This window comes from Panthera onca, chromosome E3 (genome assembly GCF_046562875.1).
Source record: "Panthera onca isolate mPanOnc1 chromosome E3, mPanOnc1 haplotype 2, whole genome shotgun sequence".
Classification (NCBI taxonomy): domain Eukaryota; kingdom Metazoa; phylum Chordata; class Mammalia; order Carnivora; family Felidae; genus Panthera; species Panthera onca.
In genome coordinates this window covers 9,278,574-9,295,808 of record NC_138354.1, presented here as the reverse complement: position 1 = coordinate 9,295,808, position 17,235 = coordinate 9,278,574, and the positions used below count along the sequence as shown (strand labels likewise).

Here is a 17,235-nt window from a genome sequence, read left to right as displayed (position 1 = left end):
TTGAGGGGAGAAGGGGGCAAAGGGGATAACGGAAGCTGATGTCAGCCCACGGGCTCCTTTGACTTCACTCCGCGTTCAGCCCCAGAGGCCAACTAGGAAGAGTCCTCAGAGAGCAGGGAGTCCTGACACACAGATGCCTCTCCCTAGGATGCCTCACCAAGGCCACCTGGCTTGGACCCTCCCCAGGACACAGAGATCACCTCTCTGGCAGCCCATGCCACCAGTGACAGGTCAGCCATACAAAGCTTCTTTCTCAGGCTCCCTATGCCCGAACCTCAGATATCCATTCTAGCTCAGGCAGCCACAGGGACACTGTCTGCTCCCTGGCTGAAGACTGCAGCTCCCGAAGGCTAGCGAGGGCCCGGAAGAGAAGTAGAGTGGGCTGAGTGGGATGCGTTCCTTTGTTCCACTAGGGTGAGGGGAAGGGAGACTAATGAACTCCTTGTTTGTGTGGTCTCAGCACTGGTCTACACAGGCCTGCCTTCCGGGTTGAACTGGTCGGCGTTATTGTCAATGACCAGTATTACACGTCCTGCTCTGGTCCACTGGTCTATAATACTGATCTGCGTGGGTCTGTGGGTTCCCGCACTGTCCACTGTTGATGTACCCAGTCTGAACTTCAGCTTCAGGCTCTCCATGGCCTGTCCTGGGCTACACTGGTCTGTACCGGATCTCACCTGGGCTGAATTGCCTATACTGCGTGCTCCTCTGTAGGGAGCAGAAAGCCGAGGCCTCCTTGTCTCTAGGGACCAGTCACCGAAATCCTCTGCCCTGGGAACCCAAACCAGAGCCAACAGGAGCAAGGACAGAGGTTCTGGGCTGATAGGCAGGTGCCTGGGTCCCAGGGTAAGTCCTTTGTATCCATTCAAGACAAGCTAAACTCCAAGGTTTACAAAGTATATGACAATGTGACCTGTGTGAAAACGTGAGCACACACAAAGTCTGGGCATACTAAAGCAGTAACCAGGGACTTTTCCTGCTGAGGTCTCTGGCAGTGGTAAAAACAAAAAAACAAAAGGAGTGAGCTCCCCATCAGTGCAAACACAGGCTGACTTTCAGCAAAGTGTCACAGATGGCTTAATAAAGGTCCACAGCTTGGTTGCTTTGTGCCAAGCCCTGTGCTGGGCACAAGGGACACAAAGATGGATATTACCCTTGGAGAGCCCTTGGAGTCACTGCCCTCACTAGCCCAGGGAGCAAACAGTCACAGTAGGACGAAGAGAACTGGAGAGTAGTAGCCAGTGGGTAAGGCTCTGAGAGCACAGCAGAGGAGCGTCCCCCAGTGGAGGTTGCAGAAGGCTTCCTAGAGGAGGTGATGCTTGTGCAGAGTCTTAAAGGAAAAAAACGGAAAGGAAAGGGCATTCGGGGCAGAGGGAGCAGCGTGGGCCAGGGTGTTCTTAGGTGGACCAGAGTGTTGTGCGTCTGAGACACAGGGTACCTGGACAGATTGTTCAGGACCCAAGGGCCAGCTAAGCTGCCTGGGCTTTGTCCTGTGGACAGTAGGCTTGCCCGCCCTCCCTTGCCTGCCCTGGACAACCCATCCTGGCTCTAGGGACTCAGATAGCCTGGCCGCATCCATTCCACGACAGACCCAGATTGCAGGGAGGGGACAGCTCAGAGCCCTGCCCGGGGCCCAGTGCAGGGCTTGGATGGGGGGGACTGGAGTAGGACCACGAGTGAGCACTGCAGCCCAGGCTGTGGTGCCAGCACCCCTATGGGCTGCCCCTCCTAGAACCAGCCGTCCAGGCCCAACCCAGCCAGACCCAGCCCAGGGGCTCCGGCCAGAGCCTGCCTCTGGCTCCAACAGGGGCAGCAGGAAGCTCTGACTGCTGAATAATTGAAAGGAAGGCTTTCAGCGATTCTCCCTCCCCCCTGCCGCGTCTTCTCGAGGGTTGGGTAACAAATAGCAGTGCCAGCACCTCCCAAGAGAGGCTCCAAGGCAGGGAGGAAGCTCACGCTGCTAACCCTCTCGTTGCCAGGCTGGCTGAGTACTTCCTCCCAGGCCTCCTGCTGCAGCAGGTACTGGTCTCAGCGGGTGGCTGGCTGTGAAAAGCCGCCTTGTTGGCCCGTCTTTACAAGTTGGTGCTGATTTGGAGAGGTACTCATCTACCTGGTCCCGTTCTGATTTAGACTGATCTATATGCCTTACTGGTTAACTCACGCCTGTCGTGGTTTAGACCGGTTGGCATCATTTATGGGGAAAACTGGCGGTTAACACTTACTCATAGAACTTACTGTGTACCCTTAATTTAAAGGTGAATTACGTCACCCCTAAGCAGGGGAGGGGTGTAGGTATTTATATGAATCCCATTTTACGAATGAGGAAACTGAGCACAGAGGTTAAGTCGTTTTAAGGCACACAGTAGGTGACTTGAACACGGGCTGGCTCTTCGGCCACTTGCTGGTCTGCGCCTGGCTAATGTGCATCGGGCTGTCCCTTAGGGCCAGACCGGTCCATCCAAAGGACAGGGATCACCAAGAGTGAGGGCACCGGGCGGCAAGAGAGAGCTTTCCAAAATGCAAATCTGACCACGACCTCCCCAGCTCAACAGCCTTCACTGACTTCCCATTGCCTGCAGGGTATGATCCTAGCTCCTTGGTTCCCACCCCCCAGCCCCCTGGCCCGCTGTGCTCAGCCCTGCACAGGCCTACGCTCTTCCCTCTTTCCTCTCCAAGCCTTCTTCCCACGCACCCCCACACTGTGCCCACAACTTCCTTCCTTCCCTTCTTTGTCCCACCAGCTCCTACTTCCACTTCAAGATCTCGCCTCCGGGAAGACCTCCCAGCTATGCCCCTCCCCACACACCCCAGCTCAGTTGATGTCTCTGCCACATCTCCCATCCCAGTACTTAGCTTGCTATATTATAGGCATCAGTACATTTTCGCCTGCATCTCTTATCCTCTGAGGGGCCCTGGAGGGGCCACTCGCTGAATAGCTATGACACGAATGAGTGACCCGAACCTAGAGCTGAGGGTGCTGTTACCTGGCCCCGTGGCCCGTGGCCCCCAGCCCCACCCTCTCGCCTGCACAGCATAGGTCTTCCAGTTTGTTGCACCCCCTACTTGATTATCTTTACCCCCCTCCCCATGCTCATGCTTGCGGGCTGGAGGTTTGGAGAAGGGTCCCCACAGGGAAGGGAGGGGTTAATAGCGTCAGTGCCAAGGGTGGGGGGAGGCTAGAGGCACACCTGGATTCCTCTGCACAGCGGAGATGGTCTTTCTTTTCCAGCTTCATAAAATATCTTGACACACAATTATTGTTGCACACTTCCTTCTACAAAGACCTGGACCCAGTTTCACAACCTAAGTACCTGGGTTTCCTGTGGGTAAGGTCCGTCACGTTTCTGATAGCCACCAAGAAATTTTTTTCCTCCAGGAAACTCAGGAGGCGTGTCCCTCCCCACCGCCCTCTCCACACACGGGGCTCACCCTGTGTTCACAGACCCCGCCTGCACCCCATCATGCAGGCCATGCCATCCTGCCCCTCCTAGTCCCAGGTCCCTGAACCCTGCCGTGTCTCTGCCCTCAGCCCGTGCTTTGCCCTGCCTGTGCTCCCCCTTCCTTACATGGACAAGACTCACCCTTCAAAGGGCCAGTTGAAACATCCTTGCCTTTGTGAAGCCTTCTCTGAGCATCACCAGCAAAGACAGGCCCTCTCTGGTCTCTCTTTTTGCTCCCCCAGCATGGAAATCAGGATCGGTCTTCATAACAAGCATGTCACTGAAAGAATAAATGATCCTACCACGTCATCAAATAGGGAGTATTGTCTTCAGTTTACAGATGAGAAAACTTGAGGCTTGGGGAGGTTTAATGACTTCCCTTGGTCACCCAGACAGAAGCGATAGAACTGGAATTCAGGCTCAAGTCTTCTGACTCTGAATTCAGAGTCTTCTTGTCTACCCCCCATCCCTGTCCTGAGCCAACAGGAGACAGCGGAAGGACCTTACTGGCAAGACGGCGGTTAAATTGTGCGTGGCCATGGATCTAGAGCTTGCTTGAAGCTGTGGCCTGTACCTTGAGGGGGTGGTGGCCCTGAGTCCTGGCACTATCGCTGGGAAGGTGGGTCTCTGGCGCGCAGGGGCAGGAAAACGAGCCCCCAGGAGAAGGGTGCTGTGCTCTGGGCCAGAAAGGTTTCTGAACCCCAGGAGCAAAGGCAGCCCCTGGGGGCCTGCCTTGGGGTGCCCCGGTGCTGGGGGCTGAGAAGATGGGGAGGGGGAAAAGTGGCCTGTAGGGAGGGAAGGGAAAGCGGTCGGGGTCAGTCCAGCAAGCCCCCTGGAATGGTGCCCATCCCCTGCCCTGGCCGGCCTCTGCCCTCTCCTCCCTCTACAATTAACAACCTGGTTCACTCTGGGGTTTCAGTCTTCCCGATGTAATGACGACCCCCAAATCAGGCCCAGGTTACGGGCTCCCAAGTGCCAGACCCCCTGACCTGAGGCTTCCTAGACATCTTCACCCAGATTTCCGGGGATTCCTCACACCCACCGTGTCCAAAAAGAGGACAGTCAACAAGCACCAGTATTCACTGCACGCTAGGCACCCACCGTGATAGCGTTTCCCAGGGGTTAGTCCTTTACAGCAAATCTCTGGGGAGGATACTATCATTAGTTCCATCTTACAGGCAAGGAAACTGAGGCACAGAGTTTCAGTCACATGACACTCAGCTCATGAGTTCCCAAAGAGCCGCCCTGTCTCCCCATCAAACCGGAGTTCCCCAGGACAGGGCCCACTCTCCCCCTCAGACGCATATGTGTCCTGCGGCCGCCTCTCCCAGGCCTGGCCAGGTCGCTACTGACCTGAGCGTCCTACCCCTCTGAGCCCCGGGGTGAGTGATGATCTCATTAGCTGAGAGGCCTCCGGCCCCGTCAGCAGACTGGACCCCACAGCACAGAAGGGCTGCTTCACTTTCACTTAATCTCTACCAGCAGAACTGGACTTGGAGGTACCAGCAGCCAGACAGTGTTCCATCCTGTTCTCAGCCAGGCCTCAGCGGAGCCCGGCTTGGGTTGAGGGAAGGAGGCAAGCCCAGGGACTCAGTCAGGGCTCTGGCCCTGGAGTCACTTCCTGGCCAGCAAGAGAGGAGATGCTCCCCTGCCCGCCGGCATTAAATTAGAGTTCCATGACTTCATGTGCATATGGGTGTGGCTGGCCCGTGGGACCTGACCCAGTGCTGAGGACAGCCTCGGGGCTGAGCTCTCGAGGTGGCTGGTGTGGCTCTGACCACTGACTACATCAGCAGGAAGAGGATGGGCTGAAGGCTTGGCAGTATATATACAAGTTAGCATTACCTAGATTTCTAGAGTAAGAAAGGACCCACGGGACCTTTGAGTCCAGTGTCCTCATCGTCCAGAGAGGGAGAGTGACTTCCTCGGGGTCTCACAGCCAATCAGCAGCAGAGAAAACATTTCCCATTTTCTGCTCCACCTCTAAAGGACTCAGTGTGAATGTCCCCAAGGACCCCAACATGTTATGGCTCAGGCCCCACATCTGCCTGCTTGACCCCCACAAGCTCCTCACTCCCGACACACCCCTCATTTGCCCTCCACACTCCCCATCACAGTAAATGGCCTGCACCATCCATCTGGTCTCCCAAGCTAGAGACCCACTGTCATTCAAGACACTTCCCCCTGTCCTACATCCAGCCAGTCATGGTCCCGCCATATCTACCCATTTCTTTCTTCCTTCCTTCCTTCTTTCTTTTCTTTTTTCTTTTCTTCCTTTCATTTCTTCCTTCCTTCCTTTCTTTCTTCCTTCCTTCCTTCCTTTCCTTTCCTTTCCTTTCCTTTCCTTTCATTCTTTTTAAGTTTATTTATTTTCAGGAGGGGTACAGAGAGAGAGGGAGAAAGAATCTCAAGCAGGCACTGCACTCTCAGTGCAGAGTCCTACATGGGGCTTGAACTCATGAACCATAAGATCATGACCTGAGCCTAAATCAAGAGTAGGACACTTAACTGACTGAGCCACCCAGTCGCCCGCATCCATTTATTTCTTGAATTGAGGTCCAGGCCTCATGTGCTTTAGTGTCCCTGTCTCCAGCCCTGCCTCACCCCTTCTGGGAAGCCATCCCTGACCAACCAGGTTGAGCTGCAGAAACTCCTCAAATCCTTTGATCACACTACACCACTGGTCTCCCAAACCAGCCCATGAGCTCCCAGACTTTCATAGCGTAAGGCCCAGAGTAGATGCTGGGTGGGTATTTGCTGAGTGAGTATAATGTCTGTCTCGTGTTGGAACATTCCTGTGATTTCTGAATTCACTTATCCTGGGATGAAATGAACTGCTTAGTTGTTGTTTTTTTTCAAGGTTTGATTGCTAGGAAAAAAAACAAAAAAATCCTGTCTCGGACTTAGCTGAAGTCTGCTCTAGATGACTTCCCTGCAGGAGTCCTGGCTTTCTTCTGGAGCAGCCCAGATTGTCTAGGTCTTTCCTCTTCTCATTGTGATCGAGGACTCACTCACAGCATCAAGGGTACTTGAGAACTTGTTAGAAATGCAAATTCTCAGACACCACCCCAGACCTACTGAATCAGAAACTCTGAAGCTGTGTTTTAACAAACCCTCTGGGTGACTTTGACGCCTAATAAAATTTAGCACTGCTGTTCTAGACGCCAGCCCCCAACTGCCGGTCCAGAGATAGTGTGTATCAGAATCACTGGGCAAACATTAACAATGCCCCAGAGACTTGGATTCAGTAGGTCTGGGGTGGGTCCCAGGTAGGATAGACATATAAGATACAAGACACCCAGTTAAATTTGAATTTCAGGGGTGCCTGGGTGGCTCAGTCATTTAAGTGTCCGACTCTTGATTTCAGCTCAGGTTATGATGTCATGGTTTGTGAGTTCCAGCCCCACATCGGGCTCTCTGCTATCAGCACAGAGCCTGCCTCAGATCCCCTCTCCCTCTCCCTCTCCCCCCCCCCCTCTCTCTCTCTCTCTCTCTCTCTCCCTCCCTCCCTCCCTCCCTCCCTCACCCTCGCTCTCCCTCTCTCAAAAATAAATAAGCATTAAAAAAAAGATTCCCTCTTGGGGCACCTGGGTGGCTCAGTTGGTTGAGCGTCCGACTTTGGCTCGGGTCATGATCTCACGGCTCATGAGTTCGAGCCCCACATCGGGCTCTGTGCTGACAACTCAGAGCCTGGAGCCTGCTTCTGCTTCTGTGTCTCCCTCTCTCTCTGCCCCTAACCCACTCGCATTCTGCCTCTGTCTCTCTCATAAGTAAGTAAACATTTTTTAAAAATTAAAAAAAAAAAAGATTCCCTCTTAAAAATTTTCTGAATTTCAGATAAACAAGGAATTTTTTTGGTATAAGTATGCCCCAAATGTGAAATTCATGAATTTCTAGTTTAATTTTACTGTGCATCCTGTATTTTCATTTGCCAAATCTGGAAGCCCTACCTCATTTTAACAAGCTTCCCCACAGATTCAGCCAGGTTTGGCCTAAATCCTCCACCACCCTTCAAGTATTTCGAGATAGGGATTCTGACCACCTGTATGTTCTTATCACCTCCCCCTTCTAGACATTGTGTTTTTGTTGACGTAGCCTAAGAGAACACGCACTTCTGGTGCCACGCTATGATACTGACTCAAATTGGGTCTGTGGCCATTGAAAAACCCCTAAATCCTTTCCAAACACGCTGCTTTAAATTATGTCTATCCCATTTTTAGAAAGTGAATTCGGGATCCAGTTTCCAAGGGAGGGATTTCTCACTGTCCTGCTCAACCTTCTTCAATTCCTCCCATCTTTCCAGCCTGTTGAGTCCTTCTAGAAACTGACTGTATTTAGAAGCTTTCCCACATGCTGTCCTCTATGAATCTGATCATCAGATTATCAATGTTCCATCCAGTCAGTGGTGAACATACTGGATCAGACATGGGTGAGGACAGAGCCCTGTCCTGTGGTCCTTCACTAAATACCTCCATCTAATGTGACATCAACCCATTAATCAGCTCCCTTTGAGCACAGGTCAATCTATCCGCCAATTACAACGGTGCAGAACAGGATATTAGTTCCAATAAATCGCAATCTTTCTCTCTCTTTATGCAATTTCACAGGGATTCCATAAAAAATAATGTCAAATGCCTCTCAGAGAGACCGTGTGTCCGCAGTAACTCCCTGGTCCGCAGGCCCAGCAACCGCAACTTGGAAAGAAGCGGGTTTCACGTGCAATGACTCTTAGGGGCCTGGCCCCTCGTCTTGGGGTTCAGGGGTCGTCCTCCAATCACCTGCCTCTGATTCCTGTCTAGTGGCCTCCAACTCACCAGGTGAAGCTGGGAGAATCCACCGTCTGTCCTAGTGAAAATCCAGACTGTCCCTGCCCCCATGCCTATGCACCTCTCTCTTTTACTTCTTAGAGACACGTCTGAAAGATTACCTGGACAGTCCAGCAATCTTACTTAGCCGGGCGTTCTCCTGATTCTAGGGATAGAACAGCTCGGGGTCTGGAGATGTGTGCTCAGCACTGCTCCCCCCAGCTTCCCCTCCCCTGCCTTCAAGGAGCTCAAACAAACTTCTAGGCAAGGGCACCACGCCCATGTCAGAAGGAAAGAGTGCAAAGCAGCATCGCTCAGAACCTGGCTCCCCCGAGGCCTAAGCACTTTATCCCTATACCCTCAGCATGCCTCTTCCACTGCCAGTGCCGGGTAGGCTCTGGGGAACCAGAAAGAGGGATCCATCCCCCCAAAGCGCTCACAGTTCAGAAGGGGGTGTCAGATGCAAAGAACAAGTCGAACTTCCGTTATCTGTAGAGGTGAGGACAGAGCTAGAGCACAAGGAGATAATGACTCACCCTTCCTCAGAAGCAGGGACAGCTTCCCGGAGGCAGTGACATCTGGGCTGGGCCCTGAAGGATGAACACAAGTCCCCCAGGTGGAAAAGTGAGGAAATGGAATCCCAGCATAGGGGAACCATAGGACACAAAGGAGTGAGCACATGCCTTGGGACAGATGACCAAGGCCGAAGGGCTGGATGTTATTTGCAGGAGGAGGTGTAGCAAGGGATAAAGTTGCAGGACAGCATAAGGCAAAATGCGAAGGGATCTTGCAACCCATATTAAGGACTATACCAGGTAGTCCTCTGTCCCGCCTGTGTTGTGATATCTTCTGTTTGTTCCATCCACGTGCACTGGGCACCGCCCGCTCCCTCAGGCACTTTGCTGGCACTAGGAGTTGAAAGCCAAACTGTCCCCAGCACAGAGGGAGCCAGACCCGTGAGTCCACAGTAACAACAGCGAGTGGCAAGGGCTCTGGCAGGACAGCACCAGCCACGGGGTTTAAGGGAAGCCTTCGAGAAGGTGGTGATGCCTATGGGCGGTGACTCTGGGGACACAAAGGAGTCAGGAGAAGAGAAGGAGTCCCAGGGAAAGGGAGCACTGGATGGAAAAGCCTGGACGCAAGAGAGATGCGGAATCTGTGCGGCAGGGTGTCCGTGGGGTGGTTACAGCTAGACCAGAAGGCAGGCCGTGGCACGACTTTAAGCGACCGGAAGCCACCAGAAGCTGTTACTCAGGGCATGACACAGTCTGATTTGCTCCTGGACTGATCTCTCAGGTTGCTGATGAGGGGGCGGGGGTGCGGGCAGGATGCCGCAGCAGCAGATCAGAGTGAGGGGCTCGGATTTTGGTGGCAACAGGAGGGGAGCGAGTGGATAAATGGAAGTGATACCAAGAAGGGATGGGGGACCAAACTTGCTGACAGGTGAGCTGTGATGGGCCGGGGCAGCAGGGGTCTCCAAGCTCCACATGTGTTCCTGGCACAGGTGACCAACAGCCAGAAGGGTCACCCATGGGCCAAGCACTATGGCCAAGGCAGGTGGCGAACAGGGCCCCCAGAGCTCTGTGTGGGGCTTGAGGAGTGTGGGATGCTTGTGGGTGACCCCAGGAGAGGCCCTGGTGGAGCTGGGGTGCAGGGCTGGGCTAGGACAGAGGCAGGAAGCTGGCAGGGCTTAGGGATGGAGAGAGAGGTTAGAAGAACAGGTTTGGTCTGTAAAGTCCCAAAAGCCTTCCTCTCCTGAAAAATCTGGATGATGCTCCCAGGCACAGGTAGGGACCAGAGGCTCGGAAAGGGTCAGTGACATCCTCAGGGTCACACAGCAAGGAGTGAGGAGCCTGGCCTAGAACCCAGGGACTTGGGATTTAGGGGGATGGACACATGAGCTTATGTTCTCATCGCCACCTCATCATCCCTGTCTGTCACTCTGTCCCCTTCTCTACCTTCCAGGTTTTGTGGCTCTGAACACCTCCCACCCCATCACTCTGAGGCCCATGAGGGGAATGTGTGTTGGGAGGTTGTGTTGCAGGAAAGGCCCCGTCCAGGACGTCCAGACATGCCCAATCCCTTCTTCCCACCTCCCTCCACCCCGTCCCTCTCTCCCATCCCACTCACTGGGAAGAAGGCCTCCCTGTTGCTTAGCAACTAGCTGGAGCCTAGGAGAAAGGAAATGGAAATAGCTCAGGAGGTGCCTCCCCTCTGTCAAGATAGGTCCTTGGTGTGTGTGTGCGCGTGTGTGCGTGCGTGTGCTTGCACGTGTGTGTATGCCTACTCTACTTTGAGCCTAGTGTGGAGTCTTACCTTTCGAGACATGCTGACGCCCACCTCGCCCTGAGCCTGCAGGAGGATGTGGCTGTCTGGAAAGCTAATGTCAGTGCCAATTTGGTTGTATCTTCAGAAGCAGTGTTTCCAGAACAAAGGAGGGGACAGACCTGTGGGGCTTCAGTCTGGATCTGGCCCACTGCTGGAAGGCTGGCTTTGGAAAAGTTGGCCAGATCAACTGCAACCTGCATCTGTGGTGGGAATGCAGCTGACTTCATCTTCCTATCTCCGCAGGGCTGCCCTGGGAGCTGGGGACACACGTGACCGCATGGGCACGCAATGGGTGTTTGGGGGGAGGAGGTGGGGGGTTCAACCGAGGCTGAAGGGAAAAACAAAAATAAAACAAACAAATTTTACCTGGGGCACCTGGCTGGCTCTGTGTGAAGAGCATGTGAGTCTTGATCTCAGGGCTGTGAGTTCGAGCCCCACGATGGGTGTAGAGATTACTTAAATAAATAAATACATAAATAAATAAATAAGCAAGCAAGTAACCAAACTTAAAAAACAACAACAACCTAACACGTTTTCCCAGAGACCAATGTGGTTGCCTACAACCACAAGGGAGTTGCAAGCAGAGGCTAGAATTCAGGCCCAGGAACTGGTACAAGGGAGAGAGGGTTGCCCTAAGCGGTTGCTACGTCCCTCCCTGGAGAGGACTATTCCAAGCACAGGGCCCTTAGAGGCCATCTAGTCCAACCTGCATGGACCCACTTTACAGATGGGAAAGCCTGGGGTCCAATCTCCCCTCATACCCTGAGGCGTGACCCGAAGGTGCTAACCTGACGTCCGCCCCCCTCTGCAGCTTGAGGGGGAGCGGATTAGAGCCATGAGTGGGCCTTTAAATCTCCAGGATTAACCCGCGCGGAGAGGAGCTTAGCAGGTGGCCGAGAAGTGACCATCCCGCCTGGTGTCTGTGTCTGTCTCGCAGGGCCGAGGCCAGCGGCTCCGGGGCCAGCCGCCATGTCCTCCACCGTGAACAACGGGGCGGCCGGCATGCCGTCCCCACCGGACGCGGCGAACGGCTTCCCTCAGCCGGGGGCCTCCTCGGGGACCTGGCCGCGGGCCGAGGAGGAGCTGCGCGCCGCTGAGCCGGGCCTCGTAAAGCGCGCGCATCGCGAGATCCTGGACCACGAGCGCAAGCGGCGCGTGGAGCTCAAGTGCATGGAGCTGCAGGAGATGATGGAGGAGCAAGGGTGAGCGGGCCACGGGGCGGGGCGGGTCACGGGGCGGGGCGGGGCGGGGCGGGGCCGGGCGAGGCCCGGACTGCAGTCAGGCTGGGAGGGGCCACACTCGGAGCCAGTCCAGGTGGAGCCCCTGCAAGGCCAGAACTTGCCTTCTTGTATTCATTCATCAACCGTCTTGGCCGCCTGCTCTACGTCAAGCTCTGAACTAGGCTCAGATTCACAGAAGCCAAGGAGACACACAGTCCATGTCTTCCAGAAACATCCAGTCCGGGGGGGGGGGGGGGGGGGGAGAGAAGCATGTAAACACCTATGCTAACTCAAGGTCTCAGTTTCCCCTTCTCCAAAACAACTCTATTGAGCTTCCTGGACTGTGCCAAGGTGGGTGCTGCAGCCAGGCAAGAGGGGACTATGGGCTTTTTTTAGTACAAGGCTACCTGTGGTTTCAGCAGAGGAACCCCAGCCAGCAGCCACACCCAGAAGCTTCAGTGTTACCTGTCCAGTTCAGACCCAGTCACAGGGACACACAAGTGCGCCAGCCACCGTGCTGCACACTGTTGGAGCTGGATCAGGGTCACTTCCTCAAAGACTGCCCCTCACTCCCTCCCCGACTGAGAAGAGAGACAACCATGTTTAGAGCCAACTCCAGCATAAAACGAATTGGAATCGTGGTTAAAGGACAGGACAGGAGAGGACCAAGCACTTCAGGAGCTCAGAGGAGAGATTCTGAGAGGAGACATTCGAATGGGCCTTGAAGGATGAGTAGGAGTTCGCCAGGGCTTGTGCATCGATCAGTCAGTAAGGCTCTTTTTAGGGACTTTCCTCAAAAGTCCAGTGGAGACAGGACAGGTCTGACACATGGGGCTGGAGGCAAAGAAACAGAACAAAGCCATTCCCATTTGTGCAGCTCTAAGGAAAGCTGGTGGTCTTGAGTGTCCATTTTGTATCTACCCTGAGGATTTTGAAACTACTGGGCTGGCTGTTGAGGGAGTCAAAGTGAGGAGCAGGGCCCGCCCATCAGACTGGTACTGTTGGGGAGCTGATAAGTTGGAAATGCCCAGTGCACTGGGGCCTGGAGCCACACTGGGACAGACAGCCTGTGTACAGAAGTGCTTCTAAGCCTCGCCTTTGTCCGTCCAGTCCTCCTGGGCTCCCCAAGAGGCAGCCAAGACATGGTTCACCATCACTCTAGAGCCCAGGAAGACACTGAGGCTCAGACAGAGACAGTCCCTGGCTGCAGGCAGAGCCAAGGCTGGGCCCAGATCCAGGGTCCTCAGGGAGGCTGCCAGGCAGGGCCCCTGAGACACAGAGACTTGGTGCTCATCTCCAGCTGGGGACCAGGTGGGGGTGGGGGGGGGGGTCCCTGCCGAGAGGGATAAATGGATGGAAAGCAGCTGAAGGCAGACGGAAAGGAGGCTTCCAGCTGGCAATGAAACCAGGTTTGATGAGCCGTGGATATGGACAGAGGAAATGAGATCCCCAGGGGCAGGGTCAAGTAGGGCTGGGAAGAGGAGAGCCCACGGACCTTATTTCAACCTGCAAATCCCAATAAGTTGGGGAGACTTGGGCAGTGAAGGGTTGGCAGGCAGGTGAGCGAGTTGAGGGAACAGGGGGGGCGCCTGGGCCAGAAGAGGGCCAGCCTTCTGCGCTGCATTCTTGGAAACTGTCCCCTCCCCCTCCCACAGCCCCACCTCCTTCCTGAGCCCCCTCTCTCCCCCTTGAAGAGCCCCATCCTCCCAGGGAATCCCTAAGGCACCACTCTCATGGTGCTCCTCCCCTCCCCAAGCCTCCTCCCCTGGCTGAATCTCCCTCTCCTCCAGGAGCCCCCAGACCCTCACGGCACACAAGAAGGTCCTTCCTGGATGAGGGCAGCCTCACACAGAGGGGATGGTCAGGCAGAGGTCATTTGACCATGACCTCAGTGTTGGTCCCCTGGCATCAAGGACGGTGCCTCTCTGGGATGCACCCACTAGGTCTCCAGTCCAGACCCCTTACCCTACCCAAGCCCTCACTCCAGATGGTCCTTAGTCTGGAGTCTCCTGTAAAGCTAGCTCTCAAGTCACCAGTGCCCCCCAGCCCCCAAACCCCTAGCGGCAGCCTGGTCAGTGGAGGGCACAGCCACTCTGGAACCCAACAATCCAGAACTGAGCAAGCTATGGCTACTGGGAGTTGTTCTACGTCCTGTGGGCTAAAGATGTACAGGGCTCTCCCACCTCCAGCCAGTCCCCAGAAGGTGCTCCACAAACACTGGGGACCCTTGCTCTGTTACAAAATCCGGTCATTAATATCCATTTCTACAAACACTGGTTCATTCGAGTCTATTTACCAGGTTCTCAGGCATTTGACAGATATTCCCACTAGTCACAGGAACACACATTCTTTGGCCCCATTAAAAAGCAATCCCTTCCTTAATATTGATGGATGGATGGCTAATTCACTGGTGATTGATGCTGCATTGCAATCACCTTCACGCAACCTGCAATCGCCATGGGGCCAGGGACAGAGTCCCCCGCCTGTGTGATGTGCTGTTCCCACCCCAGCCCCAACCTGTGCCCCTTCCTCTGCCCCGGAGGCGGGCAGAGCCATGCTCTGGGGCTTGGAGCTTGGAAGCCTCCCTTCTCCCTGTTCTGTTTCCAAATCCGTCAAATGGGAAGAGGAAGACCGCCCACCCTCTCCGAGCTGGAGTCAAGAACAAATTAGTGACCCAGGGACCCAGGAAGTGATTACGTAGGAGCATCCCAGTCTGGGTGGAGACAAGCAGAATGAAACATTTTCAACTCTGAGGACCTCTTTTAGAATGCAGTATTCTGGGACACCTGCGTGACACAGTCAGTTGGTTAAGCGTCTAACTCTTGATTTCACCTCAGGTCAGCATCTCACAGTTTGGGAGTTCAGGCCCCGCATCGGGCTTTGCGCTGATGGTGCAGAGCCTGCTTGGGATATTGTCTCTTTCTCTCTGGCCCTCCGTCGCTTGTGTGCGCTCTCTCTCTCTCTCTCTCTCTCTCTCTCTCAAAATAAATACATTAAAAGAAAAATTAATGCAGTGTCCCCTCACCCTGCCCCAGCCTCAGAGGGCGGTCCAGGAAGCAACGACGAATTTGGCACATCGTTCCCTCGTGGCCCATAGAGTGGAGGCGAGACAAGGGAGCCAGATTGCCTGAGCCAGGCGGCTGGGGCACTGAGACAGGTGTCATTGCTGTCCCTGTCCCCAGTCCCCTGGCCAAGCCTTCGACTTCCAGTCTTGCTTTGGCACGGCCGCCGGGCCTCTGCATGGCAGGCACTGCCACCTTCACAAGGACGGGGTAGCAGCCTCCCTACCTCGGCCTTTGCCTCTGGGAGAACAGGGAGATGGACCAGAGGTGATTCCCGACCTGGGACACTGCTGACCTGGCAGGGGTGTGGGGTGGAAAAAGGCAGGGAGCCTGGGACAGCTAGACCCTCAGTCCCTCCTGCTCTGGGACAAAGGGTCCTTGGTTACTACTATTTATTGGGCAGCTATTATGTGCCATGCACTGCGCAGAGTGCTTTGTAAGCATGATTTCCCTTAATCCTTGTGACAGCCTTGAAAGACAAGTTACTGTCCCTTTTCACAGATGTAGAGGTCAAGGTCACAGAGCTAGAAAATGGGGGGTGCCAGGACTCAAACACAGGACCGCCTGGTTCTCGGACCTCTTCCCTTAATCACTGTCCAACGTGGCCTCAGCTGAGGGCTGACCTCAAGAGATGCGAGGGAACAGGAGACTTGAAGGCAGCCGTTGTACCTGACACTTCTCTGCCCAGTAACCAGACGGTCATCCCTGGGTCCCCAGCTTCTCCTAGCAAGATGCTCTGGGGCATAGAGGGGTCCTCCCTAAGCCTCCAAGTCGATTCAATCCAGCACTCCTGGCCTCCCAATGGCCTGCGCTGAAGTTCATCAACTTGCCTCAGACCTGCCTGCTCTGGGATGGGCCCTAAATTCCTGCACGTGTCCTGCTCCAGGTCTTAGCGAACCCTGAGTCCTGCTCCTACCTCCCGGCCCCCTATGCTCCATAGACTCCAGGAGTCTGGGGGACTTGGGCCCTGGCCTGAAGCCCATCCCACTCAACTGAGGATGTGGCCCAGCCTCGCTCTTGGGCCATCTCCCCAGCCCCACCAGGTCCAGGGCCCCATGGCCTGAGACAGCCGGCCTGTCTCTCCCACCCAGAGATCCACGAGTCAGGGTCTGGGTAGCGTGGAAGGGCCTCTGCTGTCTGTCTCAATGTTGGTGCCAATGACAAGCTGGTCCCCTGAGGAGAAGGCGAGAAGGGAGCAGTTCCTATGTGCCTGCACTGCTCAGAAAAGGGGCCACCACCCCTTCTTCCCGGGCACCAGGACAGCCCAGCCGACCAAGGGCTCTGCACTGCCCAGCAAACAAGGCCAAGACACCTGCAGCCAAATGCCCGAGTCTGAGCCTAACAGGGACTGAGGTGGACATTGATGAGCATGAGCCAGTCGGCAGGCGGTCCCCAGGTCCCAGCCACCCTGCATCCTGGATGCTTTGTTGTCCACTTCTTCCCCTGGGCCCTCCCGCCCACTCCCCACGCCCACTGCCCAGCTCTGACTTCACGGTCTCCCACACAAAGCCCTGCAGTAGCCAGTGCCGGCCTCCCTGCCTCCAGATCCCCTGCCTCTAGCCACGCAGCCACCAGAGTCAGGTGTCCAAAACGAACATCCAACCTTCAAACTGTTCGATGCCTCTCCGTCACCAGTCACTCATTTGTCAAAGCAATTTGGAGGCCACATGTGGCAGGCAAGGTGCCAGATGCTGGGACACAATGGCAATCCAGACAGAAAAGGTCTCTGCCCCCAGGAACCCCCAAGCCAGTGCAGGATACAGAGGAGTCAGTCAACAGGTAACAACTAACACAGGAGCTACCTGCTGGGACCTGGAGGCACAGGTTGCTATGGAAACACAACCTAACCTGGTCGGGGGTATCTGTCCTGCGGTAAACATCCCATGAGTCACGTCTTTGTGCTTAGCCATGATTATTTCCACTGGCTAAACCAGGAAGTTAATTTTGTGAGGCAAAAGATGTGCTCATTTCTTCTGGCTTTTGAAAGGAACTGCCAGATTGCTCTCCAAAAAGGCTGGGCCAATCCCAAATGCTTGTTGGAGAAGGGGAGGGAAGGAGGGTAGGAGAAGAGAGGGGAGGACAGAGATGGGGTCCCTGAGAGGCAACAACGTGCCATTTTCATGGACAAACTGAATGCAGAGGCCTGGGTCTGCTGTGAGGACAGAGTGGATGGTGAGTGAAGGACAGAGACAAGACGGGACCCCGGTCCTATTTTGCCACCATGTTTTCCATCCAGGACAATGACCTGCAGCCCAGAGATGGGAGGGTGAGGGGATTAGGAGGCCAAGATTCATCCGGCAACAGACATGATATCTGCTGTGTGCCAGGCGCAGGGCACGGAGCTGAGCGAAGGCCCCCACACCCTGCCCCGGGGCAGCAT

At 55.0% G+C, this 17,235-nt stretch overlaps 1 protein-coding gene across 1 annotated transcript in view; it reads left to right on the top strand.

Annotated features, from left to right (window-relative positions):
- The window catches only part of SRRM3 (serine/arginine repetitive matrix 3), a 56,295-nt gene that overhangs the window by 9,759 nt on the left and 29,301 nt on the right, over positions 1–17,235 (top strand). The window contains 1 exon segment of the mRNA XM_078440112.2: positions 11,511–11,775. Within this exon segment, the coding sequence (XP_078296238.2) occupies positions 11,543–11,775 (233 nt within the window). The 5' untranslated portion in view covers positions 11,511–11,542.